Below are 23,798 nucleotides of genomic sequence, written 5' to 3'. Positions count from 1 at the left end.
ATATTTCATGCTCTGAACTAGTACATTAGCCTTCTGAATCCATACTCCAGTTTAAATTTCTATGTATGTCAAACACAAGATGTTAGGCACATTCAGTACAGTTCTCTGCATGCACATACCCCTGTTCTGGCTTTCACTTTCTGACTGGGAAACTGCCATCTGCAGTAAAAGTTGTATCTTCTAAAAGCAATTTATAGTTCCCTGGCCATGTTCAGACAGTTTCCTTAGAGGACTCCATCTGTTTTGAAGCTGTGATACACTTTTTTCCTGCTGCTATCATTAAACTCATTTTCCTAGCAACTTCATAAACTCTTTTAAGGTGTTCTTTCTATCCCTTTTGTAGTCAGAATGCTAGATGGCTCTCCAAGTTATCAAACAATGGTCACATTGGTAACTAATAATGGATAGGCTTAAATTAGATATAAGGACTAAATTCTTTACTCAGCGGGTGGTGAGACACAGGAACATACTGTCCAGACAAGCTGAGGATGTCCCAACACTGGACGAGTTCGAGGCCCAGGTTGCATACATTTGAACTTTCAATATTTATGTTTCTAGTACGCTTTCATACCTAAACAGCTCTAAAAAAATAAATAATGGTAGCAAGTGGGTTAAAATAGATTCAACTCATCAAGTTTGCGTGAAATTTATCATTTTGAGGATATGAATCTATAAAACATACTTACAATTTTAGTTCATTATTTATACTGAAATATTCAGAAAGAAGCAATGGCAGACCAAAATATTTGACAGCTTTTGTCAGCTAAGGAAAAGAAATCTCACTTCACAAATGTGATGTAAGTAGAAACCAAGACCTGCTGAGAAGCTTTTGACAACTGCAAAGTAAAAATACAGCTCCACGTTAAAAAAACACCTCATGCCTTCTGATAATCTCGTCCTGACTATAGATGCTATTAGTGCTCTGAAAGCTTGGCTCATCTCCAGCTTAAGAGATCAGCAGCAGCAGTGGAAGAATGATCCAGTGAAGGCACTTAGCAGGAACACAACAAAAAAGAAAATTACATGTGTATTTTCTGTTGAGACACTTCAACAACTCTCACAGAGTTGGGAACACAGATAGAAAGGGTAGAGAAAGCACAAACAACTCAAATTTCAGTCCTGCTGTTGCTGCATCCCCACAGCCTCTTAACTGAACTATGTTTGTCTGCATAAACATAGCACATGCTGTATATATAGCAAAGGTTTTTTATATACAATTTGTGGGTATATTCTGGGATTATATAGACCTGGGAATACCACACTCTTATGCCTTTGCACAAGACAAAGAGAAACCCTAATTCTAATAAGAACAGTTCAGACTGAAACATTTTATATGACATATCTCAAAGGGTAGATACAACTGTGAAGTTTTTCTTTTGTCTTCAAGAGAGATACTGTAAATATATCTGACAATACACAGACTAATCTTTTACATACACCCTCAATTTAGTCAATCCCCTCTCTTGCATTTGACACTGGCTATAGACTTCTTAGTCATTTCTTTAAGTTTACATTTTTTTCTCAGTCATTTTTAACAAACCACAGTTACATGGCAGGGAGATGAAAGGGGGAGTGAGATTCTCAGGGCTCAAGAGTAAAGTCTCTAACAAGACACAGCTGATCTAAAGACAGACAGACAAAGATATCAACCATGTGCTGAAAATAAACAGTTGCAGTTCATTCTCTCACGCTGGGGAAGAGGAGGAATCGCACATGAGCTGTGTTTGAGATAGAAGTTGCCACTCCTCTGGACCTGTGTTAGTCCCATGGTGGGAGTATGTTGTTTATACAGACCCAGTACTCATGTCTATCTGCTGTTCACAACACCTTGACCTGACACAAATGGTTTTACAACCATTTGTTTGTGTCAAGAAGTCCAATTGTCAGTGAAAGAATGGCTCTGACAGACAAGAAGTGTACAGCAGAAATACAGCATTTTAGGTATTACTCACTTTCTTTCTTCTGAACTACCTCATAGCCAGCGTTCCCAAAGAAATTTGCTAATATTCATAAATCTTAATGTTCTTTGGAAGCTACTATCTAATAAACACATGCATCAACAGAAGCACAAAAAACTTGAATTCATCCCAAATCATACAGCTTGTCTAAGACAAGAGATCACGACTCCTCCTATCCCATCGATCAGACTCTCATCTCTTTCCTAGGCAGCTTACCAAGCTATGCATTAAACTTACAAGTATGTAAACAGCTGTTAACACCATGACGTGAATATGCCTATCAATGTCAAGTTTACTGGTTTCTGGTAGACAGTGTCAGACTAATAGCTGATATCCTCCTGGCTATTGTGAACCGATTTTTTCTTAATGCAATCAGTATTCTCAAACATAGGTAAATGCCCGTATTTTTACTAACTGCAACATACGCTTCATATATGTAATGAACGTGGACATTTTCAGATGCCACACAGATGAAATGTCCTATTAAAAAAAAAAAAAAAAAAAAAAAAAAGAAAGAAACTTGAAAAGGACAAAATTAATCTAAATTAATCTGGACATAAACTTCCCAGTGTATGCTATAAAAATCAGTATTTGCCAACGAGAAAATATTAGAGTTTTGATCATAGAATGTCTTGGGTTGGAAGGGACCTCAAGGATCACCAAGCTCCAACTCCCTGCTGCAGGCAGGCTCCCAACCTCCAGATCTAATACTAAACCCCCTAGCCCCATCCAACCTGGCTTTCAACACCTCTGAGGATGTGGAGTCCATAACCTCTTTGGGCAGCTGTCTTGAATGAAATAAAAGCAAAGCAAAAACCGATAGGACCATTAGGTGCAGCGTAGGTCCACAATGACTGTGCTGGAATGCAGCGAAGAAACAGAATACAAGGACAAACTGACTACACAGGATTAAGCTTAGGACAAAACACAAACAAACAAACATACAAAGGGGAAACACGTGGCAAACCAAATAGCAAAGGCAGTAGTTGTACCACTAGTAGTAATACTGTTAACTATGATCTTCCCCAAGCCAGTACAGCAGCTCTGCATCTCCCTAAGCTCTTACTTCCTTAGTACGATCTGAATTTTCCTCCCATTTTTCAGGACTTCTTGCTGTCAAAGCTATCAATTCCTATCAGTACGTCTACAAAGAAAGTCCATCTGTTAAAATGGTGCTACTGTTGCAACAGCTTTCAGCACAGCGGAAAGTCCAAATGGAAAATGGTAATTAACTGCACAATTTGGAAAATTTGCTATTTACGTAACTTTTGTGATTTTTTTCAGGTGAAACTGCTCAGAAATGAGAAGGCAGCGTGTGCAAACAGGTCTGTGTGCCATTCGTCTGCTTTTCAGGTCACTTTAAAAGAGAATATCAATTGTCAGAATAACAGGTATTTATAAAGGGGGAAAGAATAACAGGTATTTATAAAAGGGGGAACAGGACAACAGACACATAGCGATTTTTCATAATATTTTCACTTTAAGTACATACAGATATTCTTTGGTACATCCATTATATGCTGTGCTTCGAACAATTCAATAACCCAACTGCTGCACTGAGACAAAACGTGCTTGTCTCTTTTAAAAGAAAATCAACAATTCAGTCACAACTTTCATAAATACATGATTTGTGTTTAAGGACACAGCTCAGGAGCATTTTTAGCACTATCTGTTCAAAATGGATCACTGAAATCACTGAAAAAAAAACTACCAGTCAATATGAAATAAAAATTGGAGAGTTAGGACTGAAATGAGTATTTATTATGAATTATTCAAGTAAGCAAGGCTCCATGTTCTTGAGCACTGATGGAAAATGCATTTTATTATCTACGAAAGTAATACATCTACTGAGAAGTTACTGCATTTTGTACTTGGTATGTCATTTTTAATGAGAGAAAGTCTAAACGCTTCATGAAAATTAACAAGCATGTAAGAAGCATCAACTAAAAGAACCAATAAACTTTCATTAATGACTAATTATTATTACTCCCAGAGAGAATCAGCTCCCGACCAACTCAGACCAATTACACGCCTACCCCACATAAAAGAGCACATTTTAGCCACCGCTGGAATACCTAAGCTTCATCAAAGAGCTGGGTAACAAACTCTTGGCCTGCGTGAACGAACCATCAGAGCTGGAGAAAAAAGACTCCTAGAGGCAGCCAGGGTAAAAGCCCAGAAAGCTCACGTATCTGTTTTCCCCTAAGCAGAAAGGTTTTGGCAGGTCTGTTTGCTTGTTTTTATACTGTGAATATATGGTTTTTTCCTGGACCCTCTCCTATCTTTCAGGAAGAAAAAGAAATTTTGACTAAAAGAAAATATAAAGACTGTTGGAAGGGTGGTTTTGATGTTGTTATTTTTCATACACTGAGAAGAGTGAGCAAAAGAATATGCTTATTCCTGCTTCATATAATAAAAGCTGTAGTTATCCACTTATTTGAGATTAAACAGGTTATTTTCAAACTACATTATTTATAGGCTTCAATGATTACAGATATTTTGTAAACCAAAAAAATCATAATTATTAGATTGAAAACAGATGTAGGTCAATGCAATGTAACACTTTACATAACAATCAATAAAAATGTCAATACAAACAACTACTAAAGGCACCATATGACATTCCAATGAGAAAAAATAAATATTCATTTTCTACTTAGATGCTTTCCTTCCTTTATCAGCAGATGGCAAGCAAATTACTAGTTCAATCCATGCGTCTGTATCTGATAGACAGTGTTTTACAAGTCTGAAATTAGTTTAAAACATTTTGATGTTGGCCAGACTACAGAGGAAAACAGGATAACTTTGTCTATTAATGAAAAGTTGGTTTTGTCATAACAAATACTTCCACAAGCTACTACCCATCCAGATTCATTCAGTCGCTAATGGAATTTGTACCCAAAGACATAATCTGTGTTTAACAGACTAACAATTTGTAGTTTCATCCATTCTGCTCTTCTGCTGTGCTCCAACACGTCTCCTTACCCTAGCTGAGGTTTACTCAGCAATGCTGATGAAAGAAATCAAGGCCACGAGAATATTTTTGGTAGGAAGGATATCAGATCTCTAGAGCCCTTTATGTTTGTCTGGTAGGCAGTCATGAGAGAACCTGTCAGAGCAAGGACTATTCAGACCAGCACCCTGTCTACAACCATGGCAAAGTGCAGATGTCTAGGAGAAAAGGTAATTTAGAAAATTTCGCTTTATCTCTCCCCATCAGGAAGCCTTAATTTACAACGTAGACAATATATACTTTAGGAAAGGCTGGCTGGCATAGCCAGTATAATAGAATGTTCTGTGTACAACATGGACACTTGAATGGAGGTTCTTCTAGCTTCCTAACACAAAATTTAGGTGTTTTGCCAGGGTCCTACAAATCTGTCACAGATAAGTATTTCTCGGCTTACTGATTAATGCCCCTCCCTCACAACAGTGAAATATCTGGGGACTGCTGTCCAAAATGTCTTCTTGCTTCACTTGTTAACAAGGGTATTGAGTATTCTGGACAGGCCATCATTCACCCACTGACAGGGTACATTTTGGGTGAAAGCTCAGCCAAGAGCCACACTAAGTCAACCTGAAGCAATAAAGCTCAGAGCCTCATTCTCCTGAGATATGAATGGTCATTCACAAGGTTTGCCACCCAAAGCTGAGTCTTACACTAGGAATTACTTAGCAGAATGTCCTACTGAGACACCCTAAACTGAGGGAACAAATTTAAAAGACATTTAATTTTTGTAAGAGAAGTCCCTACATCAATTCTGTTCTACAGCCATTATGGATGTTCGCTGCAAAGACCTCTACCCTTCAACCATTTAATTGACTATTAAAAGGCAAAGACACATTGATTAAGTGCCAATTAAGCTTACAGTCCTTTATGCATGAAAGGATATGTTTAAAAATTAAGCTAGATTTAAAACTTCTACTAAGCAGAACATAATTTTCTGTAATGGAAAAATCAGTAAAGTTGGAACATACTCTTTGCTTTAAAATTGATTAACATTAGTACTATAAACCATTTTGCTAAAGAACTGCATGAGATTCTGTGATCAGTAGAGAGGTATTTTCAATTTAAAAATGAATCCTATTTCTTATATTTCATTCTAATTTTTAAACCAGTAGGCAGAGAAGTAAAACACATGTCAACACAGAAGCAAGCAAAGGTGCTAAGCTATTTACAAGAATTAAAACCTTTGAAGCCAACAAGATTTTAATGATGATTTCCATTAACTCTCCCCACTCCTCCAACCATGCATAAGGTAGGGTTTGAAAGAACTTTAAACAAAAGCAAGTATCTAAGTCAAATATAAAACAATTTTAGTAATATACTAACTGGCATTGCGCTACTGCCAATGGAGAGCTTTTTGTCTTCCTTATTGGTGCAGAGAGGAATACCAAAAGCATCATCATCACTGAGTCTATTAACTGAACTGTGAAAACACGTTTCTCAAGAAAATGTATTCTACACAATGCAAACTTTTACATGAGTCTGGAGTAAGTAAGTCCACTCTAGGTTGGGAGAGCAGCTGCCACGAAATGCTGAAACAATGGGGTGTACATGTCAGCATTTGCTCTTCTAACTCAGCAACATAATACTGTGAGCATTAAAGCAGTTACTATCAGAAATAGAGCTCTTAAATATGTAAAGATACCATTCCCCATACATTTTATAAAGAGGATAATAGCAGAACATTAAGTCTTTGATTTGAAAGTTTTCACCAACCTTGCAGAGTCTGCCTTACAGCCTTTTAGTCATGTACAGACTGGAGAAGCGAGAGCTTTGAAGTGCCCAACTTCCAGTGAAGTTCCTAACATTTCTTTTAATAGGTCTCAAGAGGTCTGTGCGTGATTTACTGTAATTTCAGAACAAGATCAGAAATTCACCCCAACAAAAAAAAAGATACAATTTCTTTGTGAAAGAATTGGAGAGATATTTGAGCACCATATCACTGCCGGGAGATGTGGGCAGAACAGCAGGAAAATAATTTGGCAGCATGATCAAGTGAAACTCAAAAATACTGGCTAAATAAAAGATGTCTGCCAGAAATTTAAGGGAACGAGACAGGGTTTTCTATAGATTAGTTTCTCTTTTTGTGTTTTTTTTTTCTGTTTTGTTTTTCATCCAGTAAACATAGTTAAAGTGCTTCACAGCCGATTTTTATAATTGTAACAAGCAGCTGTGATCAAACTCTATTTGTGGCATCGTAATAAATTTGCCCCCCACCTACTAAAATTAGTTCTAACCATCCAAAATTCTCATTCGAACATCTGACTGAACAAAACAGGCATTGCTACATGCCAGAAACTGGAGGAAACAGACCTAAAATATGCCATTTTCTCACCAGAAATTGCAGGCTCCCAGAATAACATATGAATTAAAACCCATTCCAAGATTGCTTGCATTGCTCCTCATTACCATTCATAACAAATTCCCTGACAAACGTTCTGATTATTTCTCTTTTTTTCCTTGCTTTTTTTATTTAAACACAATTTTCAAATCACTGATGGTCTTGCAAGGAGAAACAGCCAACAGACCAATACATCTGAAAACAGAGAGGGTGGAATTTTACTCTCAGCAAGTGCTGGAGGCAACTGACATGATTAAAGACTGCAGTTTAAGCCATTGTCAAAGACTTCTTCCCATAAGTGAAAATGTGTAGTTTGCCACTACACATCAGAGGCATGTGAACCAAAATGAGGTCAAAGTCAAACAAGAAACACGAATGCCTCACTTCAAAAAAGCTTGTTTTCTTTTTTTTTTCTTCTTCATTTTTTTTTTTTTTTTTCACTGACATAAAGGGAGAAAGAGAAATATTAACAAAGTTAGATTTATGGTATTTCCCAAGTTTTTCTCTTTTGATGGTATTTTTGCAATAAGTTACATCATAATGGCCAGAGAAAGTAATCGCCAACATTGATGCAGGATGCATATGGATTGGACTTTCTTTGTAGCACCACACAATACAGATTTTAAACTATCCCTAACTTGTCAAGGCAAGGGCCTGCCCTTATTCACATTTCACAGACAGATCCAGGAGACTAAAGCCTAGATCAGCTAAGAAATGAGAGGGGATTAACCAGCTAACTAGGACAAATATGATTCACCAGCTTATCACGGCAAACACAACAAGTGGCAACTCCCAAGCACTCGATTAGCAATCTGAACTTGAACTGTTCTTCTCTCTTCAATGGAAAGGCATCCTTCGCGCAGCTGTAAATGCTGTCCAGGACTTGAGCAATGCATGGTCTTTAATAATACGATACAATATTACATATAAAATTATATATTATATAGAATAATAATATTAGAATGATATTTGCAAACCTCAGGCAGCATATTGGTACAACAACCAAGCAACAATTGCAAAGATCATTAAGCAAGCTGCCCTGCTTTGTGCAAGGCACTGTACAGCCTGTGCCATGTTTCAGAAACCTATTACTGTGCACAGTGCAAAAATAGAAATGATCCTTTCTCCTTTTGTCTTTGCATAAAGAATATCCTACCTGAACTCCAGCTAACAATGTAATGTGGCACAGAGCACATATATTTACTGATTCCTGTTACATACAAATGTTATTAAATATCTGGAACCAAGAATAGCAGATTTCCTGAAATGTATGTATTGCTACTTAGAAATAAATGTTTAGAAAAACATCAACAGAGCCATTTAGCCATTATAAACCTTCATTTTAAAAACAGAACTTGGTACAAGAAGTAAATGAATTATATTAGGCAGGAAATTGTTCACTAAATCAATTGTGCTAAATTAGAAATCTTAAAATTAACTACTTGCAAGGTGGTCACATGCAGATCTGAGGAGTACTAAGGTAACAAAAGTTGTTCTATAAACACTTTGCATATCTCACATGTACATTTGCTACATCATGCATCTGTTCATATAACAGCTATTTTCCACAGTTACCACTTTCAATGGTATGTATTAACCCCTGGATACCTCCATGGAAAAATCCCAGAACACGTGTGCATTGTTTATTCACAATTCTGTTTCTAAATCTTCACCATTTCGAATTTATTCAGACGCGGATAGCATCTGGATTCCTTCAAATCAATTATAATTACAATGATCCTTTCTTAGTCCAATAAATTAAACATTTACTTGCTGTCTATCATAATACTCCTTCTCTAAAAGAATATATTTATTGTGCCTTTTAATTACCAAAGTACACGTACAAGGTTTTCAGAAATTCAACACAGAAAGCCACTTTGCACTTCCAGATGTTTGAGGCATTTTCTCATCTATTTCCATTGTTCAGTACCCCAGTACTTCAGGCAAAAATAGAGTTAAGTGCAATCCTTGCCTGCATTCATCTATGAAATTTAATTTTCCATTGAAAATCTACAAGTTAGCAGTAAGTTCTGCCCTTGGACACGAAAGTGTGTTTCCTATTGGATCCAGTTTGGCAAAAATTATCCTGTTTCTATGTACAATTCCAGTTTCCACTTCAGGTAAATAATCTAACGCAAAGTACTGTTAGCAACACAGGACAACAGCAGAACTGTTACCACTGCACTATTTGAAACCTGCCACCACGCCCAGGCGCCACGTATCAGAGCCAAGGGGGCAAAAGAAACATCCTCCCCACCTAGTAAGGGTAGCACGTAACCAAGTTCACTGCATTCGGCACTGACTGACAGCTGGCTCTGGACATCCACTTCAATGAGAAAGCATTTTTCCTCTCATCTCTCCCATCCCACCCAAGCAGAATGCTTTAAACCAAGATCTATCTTGGTTCTCCCTGCCTGAATCATCGTTATCGATCACAGCACTTCAGTGCAGGCTGCTGGTGCTGACGCAGCGCCTGGGGCCTGTCCCGGCCCTCCCAGCCCTTTGTTCCCGCACTGATTCACCTCTCCAGCAAGGATCTTGACGTAGCTGCTGCCCTTTTGCATTATTACTGTGCCCCACCCTAATAATGATTTTATCATTTAAAGCTTTTCCCAGCCACATTTTGTAGAAAGAAATATAAATACAAAATAAGCACCGTCGGGCGGGTAAACACGCGCGAGGTGGGGCTGTCTCTCCACATGTCAGACACACCCCACACAGAAACCAGAAACATGCCTCGAATTGGGCAGGTTAACATTTCTTCTAAAAGTGACTTTTTTTTTTCTAGTCCTATCAGATCACCCTGTCGCGATGAGTAATGCAAAACATTCAATTTCTTGTGGGTTTGGTTCCAGTAGTTGCTAAAAGCAGCCAAGTACATGTTTGTTTCACAACGACTTCAAATCTTCACAAGCTATTTTAGCTCTGCTCGCAGCCTGCTCCCCGGCATGGGATTCTACCCGTCGCAGTTTTATGCAGGAAACCCAATGCCTTGAAACCATTTCTCCTCACGTCCTATCTTTATTTTCCCCCTTTCCTTGTTGGACGATTCTTGCCCTTCTCCAGGATGTAGTTCTATTTACAAAGCAGCCCACCACCTCCCCAGGCAGGGACTTGTGGAAACAGGTGCTCCTGAAAAACCCAGAGTGTTTGGCAGCTCTGTGACCTGACCGAGCTGTGTGCGTTAGCAAGACACAGTGCCTGCTGAGTTCCCCCCAGCTAATTAGAGGACCCGTATGGCAATGAATAGCCTTGACTATAAATACTTCCTGAAAGATCTATAACAGAGTCAGAGGAAATGGGAAAAAAATGAGATGCAGCTACAGGGAAACTATTTCAGATGTTTCTTCTTTAAAGGGCTGCTTGGTTTTGTTGTGGTTTTTTTTTTCCCAACACGGCTGAGGGATGAACTGCTGAATCCAAGATCTCCACCAACTTGAATACAAGTCTTCTGGGACAATTACACATGTTAAATTTGATTCTGTGGATATACCATTGAGAATACTGCTTTGAGAACTGGACTGGATGTGGGACAAAAAAGTAAAATGTACAAAAATTTGAACACATTTCTCTGTAGTGACAACAGAGAAAAAATCACACCTAAACCAAAATGTACCTCAATGGCACTGCCAAGAGCACGTTTTTACTTGAAGGCAAGAGCAAGACCTCCACCAACACCAGAGTGGCAGGTTTTACTTCAACTCTATGCTGCCCTTCTGGCCAAGAATTTCTTGGTTATATACACAGAAGCATTAGGACTGGTCCAAAAGCAATGCCTCCTATTTCCTTTACCTTGGCCCACTGCATCAGAGATGGATGTTGGTGGTATGGCAGGAGAGGCTGACCCTTCCCAACAATACTCCCATTACGTGTTGCTGCTGTGTGACAGATGGCAGCAGAGGGGCAGTCTGACAAGACAGTGTCTTAACGTGGAAGAAAAGCAAAGGTGTGGAACTGAATTCTTCCATACAGAAAAACTGGCACCCACTGACATCAATGTTTATGGAGACCAAACAGTGGATGTGAGCACGATGAGGTGGTGGGTGGTACGTTTCAGCAGTGGAAACAGCAATATAAAAAACAAGTCCTGCTCCAGACAGCCTTGCACAGCTGTTACACCACGAAACGAAGAGCATCTCGACTGTCTCATCCACGCAAATTGACTGATGGTGCTGACTATGCTGAAAAATAGTGTTCTGTAGCTAAGAATTTGTTCTACCAAATAGTATTATCCTGCTCTTTGTATCTGTTGTGGTTTCCATGGTAATAATTAGGAGGAATTCCTCTAGGAGGGACCCATATTTTGGAAATCACAAAAGGCAGTTCGGCCTTTCCACCACTTTGCAGGAATCTGGCATCTAACTGTGGGTAGCAGGAGTCAGTGTTTTATAACAGGAGAAATAATGTTTCTCTACTAGGGACTGCATCTCATATTCACTACAGTGATATCAAATGAACCAATCACATATAAATTTACTGCCATTTGCATATGTATTGCTCATTTACAATTAGCCACAATCAGTCACATAGAAGAATGCAAAATGGGAGAGTAAGTTCTTCTGATTTCCTCTCTCTCCAAATTTAAAGCTGTAAAGCAGCTCCAGACAGAACACTAAGAAATACCAGGACTGTAAATATCAGAGACAAAAAGAAAAATAACTCTTCTGCAAGTAAATGGAAACTTCCTTGAAAAACTGTGATTTCCTGTGAAGAGTCCACACATCCCAGTGCAAAATAATCTTGATTTAATAGCATAGCTGTTTTTATCCTTTGCCCTTGTAATAAAAGCTCATAGCAAATGTTACCATAACTTCAGCTGGATATTTATTGCTAAAGCCTGCAGTCTCCCTCTGACAACCACCGCCAGTACCTCTGCAATAATCTGATGCTTGCTTTCTCTCTCTCTCCCTCTGACGGCGCACAAATTCACTCGCATGAATTTTAATTATTACACTGGCATCTATCTCCCTGTGCTTTCAGGCATTTGCAGCCCCGCAGGGCACACCCATCATGCTATTCTGCATCTGCACGGGCTGCACTGTGATGTGAGGCAGCAGTGTTTACCAGTGCCTTTGGGGGGGCTAACTAGGTCTGTATATAGATCTGAAGGGGCAGGCTGCAATTCCTAGTTTAGTGAAAAACTTTGTACCGCAGCGTCCTCATGTAACAAAACAGGACACTTCATTTAAAATCAGTTTAGCAAAAAGTTCCTGCTGTCCAAGATCAGCGTTGTCAAAGCATTAAACAATCTGCTTGGCCCGGAGTCTGCTGGCTGCCAATGTGCTACCCAAAAAAGGAACATTTTTGCATCTCAATAGACTTTCCAGTATCAACAAATCTTTAAACTAGAAAATCAGCTACTCTAAGGAAGAGCTGAAATAATGTCTACATTGTACCACGCCGAGGTGCATTTTTTTAATTCCCATTTGCAAAACATACAGATTCGCCGTAAGTACAGCTGCTGGAAACATTTTAATAAGAAAAATAAATTAAAGCTACTCACAGAAGTGTACCAAGCCCCTGAGAAAGATTCAGTTACACACACACAGCTTGGAAGCTCTCTTGGGGAAAAAGGTGCATCCCCTGCATATGTGTGCTTGCACACACGCAGAGCTCTAGCTATCACCGCTGCACTATGTCCTGCTCCTCAAAGATTACAAGTGATGCAGTCTTTTAGCCACTAAAAAGAAAATAAATCCTACTCTAATTACTCCCATGAATAATCTGCTGCAGCACAGAGCCTGGGGAGGGAACACAACCATCGTGCATCGAAGGAATGCAAGAAAGCAGCACATAAACAGATTATTGAACACACAAACCTGAAAGACACTTCAAGTAAATTCCAAAAGTTTAAATTATCATTAAAGAATTATGTGGGCAATTGCAGATATTCACCCTTTCCCCAGATGATCTGTTTTGCCTTTGATATTTTATTAAATTGCAAGCAATCGTAGTCATAAACTCAGTATGTAAAAGCCTGCCTCGTAATATTAACCTCTATCTGTATGAAAAAAAATGTGAAAAACATTATCTCCTCTTTCCCTTCCCCCAGTCATCACGAGAGAGCTGAAAAATGAAAAGCACATGGTATTACTGCTACTGTTGAATCATTACAAATCATTCTTAATAAACAGAACCACTCTATAAATACTGAATAGCCAGCACAACCGAAGGGATGTGCTAGATTTTTTTCAGTCCATTTCTCACAGTGTTTATTCACTGACTAATCCCAAATTTTTGGCTTTCTCTGTGTCGATCTTTCAAAAGCACAAAATGAAGGTGTCTACTGTGATTTTATTATAGGTTTTGTTTCCTAGTCACCAGTTGTCCTGGGATACAGTATTTTGCATGAGAATTCATTATACGTTACCGCAAGTATGTATTGACTTAACCCCTTATTTATAGAACGGCACAGATTTTAGCCTAATATTAACTATTCCTACCAACTATTTCAAACTAGAAGAACACATTTCCCCAAAAGCGGATGTGAGAGTTGACTAACAGTAAGATTTTTTTTTTATATTGTTTTTCCAGATGGAAAGGTTTTTTTCGGAACAATTTCTAACTCTACCCAGCCCAAGCAAGCTTCCACTGGCCCTAGTACTTCATCCCCTACCTCTGCTGACAGAAAACTGAATCAAGAATAAAAAACACCACCTAGGTTTCTATACTCTTTACAGATCCAAGGGAACAGGAGACGCTCATCTCAGTGGAATAATGAATGTCACTCAGAGCGATTCACCTTCCACCCTCTCCCATCCTCCAGATCATCCTTTATCGTCAATTAGTCTGAATTCTCACTATTTCCCAATATTCGTTAATAGTGGTGAAACATAATGATTAGGGAATTTGTTCAGTTGATGCAGCAAATTAACTTCCTGTCTTATTTCTTAAAAATTGACAAACGAAACTTGCCCCATTTTGAAACACGAGTAAAAATGAAAATATTTTAAGTAAGAAAAGACCCAGACAACCACAGCCTTGGCACAACAGGGTTCAAAGACCAAAGAAATCAAAACTGTATACAAAAGTCATTCCCCTTTGGAAGGTGTCGGCATGGTTTCACCCGTCAGCATAGACCTAACCCAGTAATAAATCCTTTTACTAACCATATAAAAGTTGCTTTGTTGACAAAATCTAAAAATGCAAGGAATTAATTTATACACCCAATTATCAAAAAAAGAAGAAGTAAAAAAAAAAGAAAAAAGTACATTTTTCTCCTGAAAACTATGCAAATTACAGGCACTCCCAAAGTGATAAAAATACTGGTTTGAAGACAACTCAATTAGTATATTTCTAAACAAACTGAATTTATTTTAAATAAGGGCATAAGAAGCAGTCAGTGTGCAGTTTCCCCCTTTTAATTTACTGTTACTGAAACACTATAAAGGTCTTATTTACTACATAAGATTTTAAGCTTGTCACCAAGCAAATTTTGACCTTTATAGAGCTTTTTACACATACTACTTTCGCAGATCAGAACTATTACCATAATTAATTATTATTTATTATTAGGTAGTCAAAAAATGAATGAAAATTATTTGTATTCTGATAATGCAAAAATATAACGGCTCCTCTGTCCAATATGCCTTTTCACTGCTAAGAACCACAGCAAGAACTGAAGTGGGATGTAACTAGTGACATATGTGCAGCACAAATTCCACTGCTAGCCAGATATATTTATATATTTTTGGGTATATTTTTACATGGAGAAAAATATAGACCTGCCATTCACAATGAACACACAACCAAGCAACGGGGAACTTGTCATTCTGTGACTGCTTCTCATACACTAAACATTTGATATCCGTAGCTATTCATGATCTGCAAGGCACAAAAGGACTGTGGTCATCCTAAACTGCATGCAGACTTCTAAGTGACAGACATATCATTTTATAATTAGAGTAACTGTAATATTTTAAGATTACTGACTTCATTTTCAAAGCGCTTTTATGACACGTGTATACAGAAACAGATACGTACAACTCCAGCACACAAGGAATAGAACATTTATCTTGCTTTTTATCTTCTCGTGACACTCTGCTTTTTACATGAATGTACGTATTGCTTACAAACATTCTCAGAAAAAGATAATAGGGAAGAAGAACTGACCCCTCCTTCCATTCTAGTGAAATTTGTCTGCCAGTTCCTAAAACTCCAGACAGGAAAAGCACCAACAAAACATACGGTGGTGACTCCAGGAGAAAGGCCCTGAATTGTCTTCCAGCTCCTCAGAGTTTCAGAGCTCTTCTAACCTCAAATTTACCAACAGTGGAAAAAATATACATTGATAAAAGGGGAAGTTGGTAATTCCTGTAATTACAGCTTTTTTTTTTTTTTGCTTTTTTTTTTTTAATATGACAAGATACGAATTATTTGGTGTGATGAATATTCTCCCTGTTATCACCCAAGCTCCTTCCCTTTTCTCTTTTTTTTCTCTCTTTTTGCTTCCAAGGCAACCACACAAGTGTCAAAAATGATATGCAATTATGCTGTTCTACCAAAAGGAAAAAAAAAGGAGGTTATTTCTTATTAATAGTTAAGTCAGTTTTCGTATTCTTAGATGTTTAATAATGTGAAATATTGCTAAAGTGTGAACTGTCACACCACCTCAAAATTTAAGAGGTGATTAGTTGTTTTGTGTAACAGATTACATGTAGCCTTCTAGGGTTCTAAACCCTCATTCTTTAAATGCATCATCAACCTGCACAATTAGCAGCAACGACTAAACAAAACTCAATCACTGCTTAATAGCAAAAGTAGAAGCACTTGCTTACTAACACTACACCAACACGTATGTTGTTTGCTCCCAATAAATCAGAATATCCACCTGTCAGCTTAGGTCTACAAGTTTGAATCTTTCAGTTTTCCCTTGATATTTACTTTTATTTTCCCATGCATTCACTCTGAAACTGAAGAAGCCTTCTGCATGCCTGATTAAACACAGCACACTTATCATCATGGTGGGGGGAAAAAAGGGGAAACAAAGAGAGCTTCCTACCCGCAGTAGTGACTGGGATTCATCCTTGGCCTTGCCATCCCCGGATCCAGGGTAGGGCTGGGTGAGCTGCCCGGCTTTCTCCGCTGCTCCGGCTGGCACTCCCTGCAGGAAGCCCTTGCTCTCCACAGCCAAGCCATACATGGGCCGCGCCAGATGGGCAGCTTCTACGTTTGGACTATCCCTTAAAGGCTTTGGCTGTTCTTGGCCAACGGACACTGGGGTCAATAAGCCCAAACTGGTCTGTGTGTATGACGGGCTCCCTCTCAAAATGTCTGTTCCTCTCCAGGACACGTTGCGAAGATCGTCACCGGGACTGTCAGTCCAACCTTTTTCCTTAAGCACTTCCTTATCTTCTATCTTTTCCCTCTTGACTATGCTGTCAGATATGGGCTCCCCCAGTTTGGGGTCTGGATTAATCAGACTGTAGACCTTGAGATCGATTTTTGGCTCCTCCTTGATAGCCGAAACACCGTGACTGTCCTCCCCATTGGCTGTAGTGACATCTGTCTCCTGACAGTGCACGGTGTTGAAGTGCTCGAGTAGTGACTGTGTGTCCACAGCCGTGAAGCTGCACTGACGGCACTTGTAGCAGTTGTGTACTCTCCTGGAAGAAAATAAGAAGGGCATTAAAGTGTGTCCCCCCTCACCCTTCCTTCTCTCGCTGGTTTTAGCTACCAAGATGATGAAAATAAACAAACAGAATGAGTCCCTCTAATAAAGTAAGAGCATTTACTCTGTAGTCTCATACAGTGGGGAAAAATATTGATGTTACCTCTCACACACTTCAATGGCTTCCTGTTCTTCATTCATACTTCACTGTAACATTCTAAACTTCAGATAATTTTCACTAGGATTTGGGTTTGTTTTTTTTCTTTTTGTTTGCCAGAACGCACTCAAGCACTTTCCACTGTGGCAGAAATAATGAGTAACTTTTTTTTTTTTCCCAGCCAAAATCAAATAGTTAGAACAGGATAGTTTTCTTTGGAATTAAGAAACAATACTCAGAATCAATACAAATATATGCTAGAAATTTCAAATGCTTAAAGAATTCCATTTCTTTCCAACAGTTTTAGATACTTTTGGTTAACAACGACCATTTTGAGCAGAACTCCAGTTAACTTAAGATAGGAATGCACCAAAGGCTGGAAGGTTGCACCCAACAGATAACATTTATTTGTCCCTTGTGGACATTTTGAGAAAACTTTAAAAGATGCAGCTCTAAAATAAAACCAGAATAGTTAGCTGTGTCAATAGAAACTACACTTTCCTGTCAAATACAGAAATGCTTGGGTAAGACCTGTGGAGCAGTGTGGAATAACAAGCCTTCCTGTTTTCATTCTAGAAGCCTATATTAAGTACAGTATTACTAAATTATGTAAAGCATATGTTGCTACATTAGAACAGCATGTTATTACTTTACCCTATCTATAAGATGAACAGAGAACTTTTTATGAGATATATAACATTCTGAATAATTGTTTATGACACAAAAGTGGCCCAAGCTCTTTGCCTGTGTCAGGCTCATACCTATACTGGGCCCAATACCATCCCTGCCCTTCCTCAAAATGTAAACGATCTGCAAAAGGATTCTCCCTGCAGATTCATTCACACATCCACACCCTGTGCACTCAAAAGCCACAACAGTGTCCTTAGCCAAGCTAAAAACCAAGCTTTTCACTACCCACACAGAACAAAACTTGTGTAAGAAATGTCTTACTGCCCTGATAACTCAAATTGCTAGAATGAGCTCTTCTGAGGCCAAATACTGGTCTCACTGAAGTCAATGGCAAAACTCTCGTTAACTTCAGAAAAAGCAGGATGTAGCTCTCAGTGTATCTGTGGAACTAGAACGATACACAAAATGTCCCTTTTTAAATACGATAGTTTAGAAGAGACAACTTGCCAAGCTTACAGAAAAGCCCTTGTCTCCCTTCTTTCCTCTTGTCAAAAAAACAAACCATATGTTATTTACATTGTCTGATTTTCTTTCAGTTGTGTCAGTGCGCAGACATGAGCACACATTCAAGTTAAAGCTTTTTTAGCCCTTGTCCAATATCAGTTTTCTTTTTGTCATTTTCCATATTTGTATTCATTTTAAGGGAGTAGATGGGCTCATTGAGCTATGTGAAAAATAGTCAGATATTCTCCATACAGCCTTATGGCAACAAAACTTACTTGTGGGAATGAAAGCTGTGGGTTAAAATCTTGTTCTGGCTGTGTTCCTCCTTTTTCATTCTAGTGTTTTATTAAAATCGGCTTGTCTCTCGGTGCGACACTAATATATTCTCTCTTGCAACTTAATTCTTCTCTACACCAAGACTAATTCTCTTCTGAACCAAAAAAAGACGAGTGCTATCTGATGAAAACCATTTTACAAATAAAAAAAGCCAAGTTTTAAGGAGGGTCAGCCCTGTAGAGGTGGGATACCATCTGAGAAGTCCAAGTTAGACAGGGGCTAGTTATCTGAAAAGCCAAGTTAAACAAGACACCATTTGGGGCTAATGGCTCAACCCCATACATTCTCCGTGTGAAAGTTTATCAATCCTCTGGGAGACTACTTAGCACTAAGTGTCTCTTGTTTAACTTGGCTATTTCAATACACAGCCCCCTTTCCTAACTTACCTCTCATCTACCAATGTCACACCTCCAAACAGCTGACCTTTTTCTGCCCAACTTGCCATTTTTTTCATTCTCCCCGCATGATGGCTAAATGGTTTTGATCAGGAGCAGTAAACGCCAAGAGCAGTGTCGTTCTTACAAGGCCACAACTAAATGTAGAATATTACAGTTGGAACTGGATGGCTCAGACCCTGCTGTAATCACTTTCCTTACATTACAGGTTTGTTAATTTAAAGGCATTATAATCTATTCAAAGAGAATCGTGAAACCACTTTGTAGTTTTTCTGTGAAACTGTGACAGAAATTGGAGAAGACTTGGACTGATTTATATAGGTAGTAAACCAACAAGCTTTTTATTGCAGGACACATATGTCTCTATTATGTATTAAAAGGTACTCTCTACCACTGCCATTATAAATCTTCTTACTCTGAACATCCTGTATACTGTTTTATCCAAAATCTCAATAAAGTAAGTTTGGAACTGTCCAATCTAAGTCACAATCTAATATAAAATAGTAACCATCATAACCTTAGAGAACATTTTTAGAACCAGAAACTCTTATCCTTTCCCACAGCAAAGAGTAAAAAGAAAAACGTTTTAATCCCTGATATTTTTCACCTCACCCAATCAGCAGCAATCATGGAAACAAGATGGTAACCTTTTATTTGTTCTTATACCAGAATTGAAACCAAGTCAACATTTCTAGAGGCTCTGGTTACAACTAGATTTGTGCAAAGAACTCACCAAATCTAAGCAAAAAAAAAATAAAAAAAATAAAAAATGTAGAAGTTCAAATTGCCAAGTATACAATAAGGACTTTTCTGAGATATTAAGTTTACAATTAAACCTTGCTTTTATCATCTGAAACTCTGGACTCATCAAGTACAATATAGTACACTGGTATACAGCCAATCAACAGCCAGAGGGAAAAAATTTGAGGAAAATCTCACTATGGAAGAAAATTATGTAAATGAGGATGGAAACTGCATTCTCCTCTTTATGATCCTGCTCATATACCACTCAAACAAGCTAAGAGCAGGTTCAAGCCATGAGCTGGTTACTACCTTGAATGTGGCACTGGGATGTCAGTGACATAGCCTGCACTGATGCCACTTAGCATTATTATTTTCACTACCAAATAAATCAAATACTTGATTATTCGTGGACATTAAAGCATTTACGGCCCAGTACCAAAATTAAACATCAGGAATTCCAGCCATATCTTTGCTGCTCTGTTACATTCCGATAACTTCACAAAACTGTATCATTATTTACTTGTATTGAAATACAGAAGAGACTGGACTAAAGCTCTCAGTCATATGGTCTAGTATTTGGGTGGTCCTGTGCAGAGGCAGGAGTTGCAATCAATGACCCTTACGAGTCTCTTCCAACTCAGGATATTCTATGATTCTATGATACCTGAATTGAGTGTTACAAGATGAAAGAATTCTCCCTTGCAAGGACTGAAGAAAAGATTGCACGTCTATTTTGATACGTTTGTTATTCATATGAGATTTCTAACAGGCTATGTACGATACTCTTGACACAAGCCAGCTGTGAATTAAGTCTCGTTGACATACTTACAACTAGTCTGAAATATTACAAAACATCATCCTCTACAAAACAACTTGGTTTTGTTGTGTTTTTTTTTAATTACCTGAAGATATGAAGACATTCCTATGCTCTAGGGCATACAAAACATTCTGGATGAAGGTTTGACTGTCGTACCACTTCAAATTCTTTGCACTTTTTGAATTTCATTATGAATGTAATAACTGTGAGCAGTTCTTGTGAAGAAATAGGCTTGTAAAGAAGTCTGCTTTGGGGATGTGTGCTGCACTCAGACTGGTGAGGACATGAAAATACACAGAAGAGCGCAAAGCAAGAAAGGAAACTCAGTGGAGGGACAGAAAGGGAAGCAGAACAGGCAGAGTGGAAAGCAAGGCTGAGATGAAAGGAGAGCAAAAGCTACTGGCAAGAGCAAACAAGTTCAGAGCAGTAAATTAAGGTGTTAGGAGGATGGAAAAGGTCCTGAGAGCTGCTGCTGCTGTTTGACTAGCAAAGGCTCCCAGTCTGCCAGAAAGCAGGAGCTACTGGGCCTCATTTCACACATTTGCCCTTGGCTACCTTCTCACAGAGCCTAACAGCTCCACAGTTCTACAGCATGCACATCCCAGGCCCCTCTCCAGCTTCCACTGCCAGGAGGTGCCAGGGTAACAGCAGCCATATGGCCCTGTCCTCAGGACACATCCATGGTACTGGGACACGCATGCACCACTGTGGCCTAACCCATACTCCCAGGCCTCCATTCACCTCTGAGGGGGCCATATAGTTTCATCTAACAGCTCTACAGAATTGCAATCATTTCCATTTGCAAAAATAACCTCTGTTCATTAAAAAAAATGAGTCTACTCTCATTTGCAAGTCAACCTCTTTCTATCCTTTGCTGCTGTTTAATGGATAACAGTCACCGGACTCTATTTTTCAAAGAAGTTTGGAGTGCATTTCAGCACAGCATTTGTAATTACCATTAGCACTGATCAAAAGTTTCCTGACAGACTTTTTTGACAGTAAGGACTTTCATGGGAAAAAAATATTATTTTTTTTTTTTTTAAAAAAAAAAAAAGAGAGAGAGAAACTGTAGTGTTTTCCCACATTTAAGTCCAAATCCTGAATTTAAAAAATAAAATAAAATAAAATAAAATAAAATAAAATAAAATAAAATAAAATAAAATAAAATAAAATAAAATAAAATAAAATAAAATAAAATAAAATAAAAATCTCCTGCAAGAAGCCTTTTTAAGTTTAAAGAAAAAAATTAAAAATTAGGTAAGAATAATTTTGGAGCAAACGGGAAAATAATCCCTAGGCTGAGTTATCTGACATACAGAATTTCCCCAAATAGTCAATATGAGTTTATTACATGTGCTGGCATCTTTTAGCTCATCAGAACAGCAGACAGTTCTGGGGAAAAAAAACAAACCCTAAACGTCACAGTGAACAGACAGAATACCTGATACCTCAGAGAAATAGTGGAAAATGAATGGTAGCAGAATCAGTAGAAAATGTAGGCCAAGAAACCTTCTGGGGATTTGTTTGAGTAAGCACATTTTAGTGAGGTTTAAATACAAGTAAACTCAAGTGCAGTGTGATTCATTAACTTCAAATTTAACTGAACAGCTCTCAAATAATCATGTCAAGAAAATATTGAATGAGCTCTAAATGTTAGTATACGTTCTGGCAGAAAAAAAAATGGCAAGAGCCACTTTTGCAAATTCTAACTGCTGCAAATTGTAACTGGTGCAAATACATACAGAGGGATAATTTTAGGACACAGAAAAATATGAAACTAACAAACACAGTGAAATTCTTTAAGTGTGGCCAAAAGGAAACTCAATTAAAAAGGCAAAGCAATTTTGTATCCTCTTCGTGTGCATGTTTAAAAAGAAGAAGAATGCAGACCAAAAGGAATACACAACAGTGTGGCCTAACATTACTGGGATAAGCTCTGACGAAGCCTCAGAGAAAACCAGTTCTGTGTATGTCACGTAACTTCACATTACATAAGTTTACACACTTTATATGAATTCTTCAGTTTAAAATCTGTATTAATCTATATCCATATTTCATAAAATACAAAAAGGCAAAGGAAATGTGCATCAAGTGCATGTCAAAAAAGAAAAAAATACTACTAAAAACAGAAGCTGAAATGCCTTAGAGGTCTCTCTATGTTTCAATTTGGTATATTAAAAACTATGAAAAATGAGGCATAGAAAAGCAGTAAAGTCTACTAGGTATTTCTCATTACAGTGTATCTACCAAAAACTGAACTAATTTTGGTGATGAACAGCGGGGAAAAAAGAGCAGCAGTACATACTGAAAAGAAACCAAACAAATAAAAAAGGAGATGGAAGGGCAGGTTAGGAGAAAGGGAAGGAAGCTGCAGTTGTGGGGATTTTGTGCTTTGCTTTGACTAAGCAACATCCTCAGAGTTCTCAATAACGTGGTATATTGAAGGCTTAGAACTACATTGCTCAAGTGGTTTTTAAACGAAACAGCACAATTTTAGACAAATAAGTTGAGATTCAAATGCTTAAACTCATCTCCTGATTTTCAAAAAAGCACATCACATAGCACTTCCCACTGACAACTGCAGGAGCTGTCTGTAGGTGCTGAGCACTCAGGATAGAAAGCTGCTGCTATAGGGTATCAGACTACAGTTTTCAAAGTCATGGCTTCACATTTCCTTGGGAAAAAAGAAAAGGATTTTAACTAGGTGTGCTCATTAAAACTTAAATTAGCAGCTGCAGCAAAATAAAAATGTTTTTCAGTCAAAGAGCCATTTCAATCTTCCAGTTATTTAACCACTAAAAAAAGATCGTGCCATGCCCCAGCGGCGGACAAAGTGCTGCCTATGGAGTTCTACAGCACAGCTCAAAGCTGCTATAATAATGTTTGGAACTTAGATACCACTTTTCATCTTCAAAGCAGTTTACAAACATTAACTAATTAATCCGCACAACATCCCCGAGGCCCACTTGGATCAAAAATGGGGCACTGCATGCTGGGACGTGAATCCTCCGTGGGCCCTAGCACCAAATTAAAGATGAGCAATCTGCTCTTCTTCTTTTTTTTTTTTTAAATAGACTCCTGATACATTGCCAATGCAGCCCTCTGTTGGGCAACATTTGGATGCCCCCAGCTTTAATCTCTATTAAAGTATCATGCCCCAGTCTGCCTTTGTTAATTTTGGATGTCTTGGAATCTATTAAACATGGCACGGTTTCTTGAGCTTTTAACAAAGCTTTAGCTTTGAAAATGCATCTTCTTTTGTCTTCATTCTAGTTGGCTTCCATGCAAAGATCTTTTAG

The 23,798-nt window shown here is 38.2% G+C and overlaps 1 protein-coding gene across 19 annotated transcripts in view; it reads right to left on the bottom strand.

Annotated features, from left to right (window-relative positions):
• Positions 1–23,798, bottom strand: part of TRPS1 (transcriptional repressor GATA binding 1) — a 209,990-nt gene that overhangs the window by 129,853 nt on the left and 56,339 nt on the right. For all 19 annotated transcript variants that reach the window (XM_015856211.3, XM_085537049.1, XM_015856208.3 and 16 more), the window contains one exon: positions 16,308–16,911. In XM_015856211.3, the coding sequence (XP_015711697.2) occupies positions 16,308–16,911 (604 nt within the window). The remainder of the gene's footprint in view (positions 1–16,307; positions 16,912–23,798) is intronic.

This window comes from Coturnix japonica, chromosome 2 (assembly GCF_054131305.1).
Source record: "Coturnix japonica strain WE chromosome 2, WE-NBRP24, whole genome shotgun sequence".
NCBI lineage: Eukaryota > Metazoa > Chordata > Aves > Galliformes > Phasianidae > Coturnix > Coturnix japonica.
This window is presented reverse-complemented; position numbering and strand designations above follow the sequence as displayed.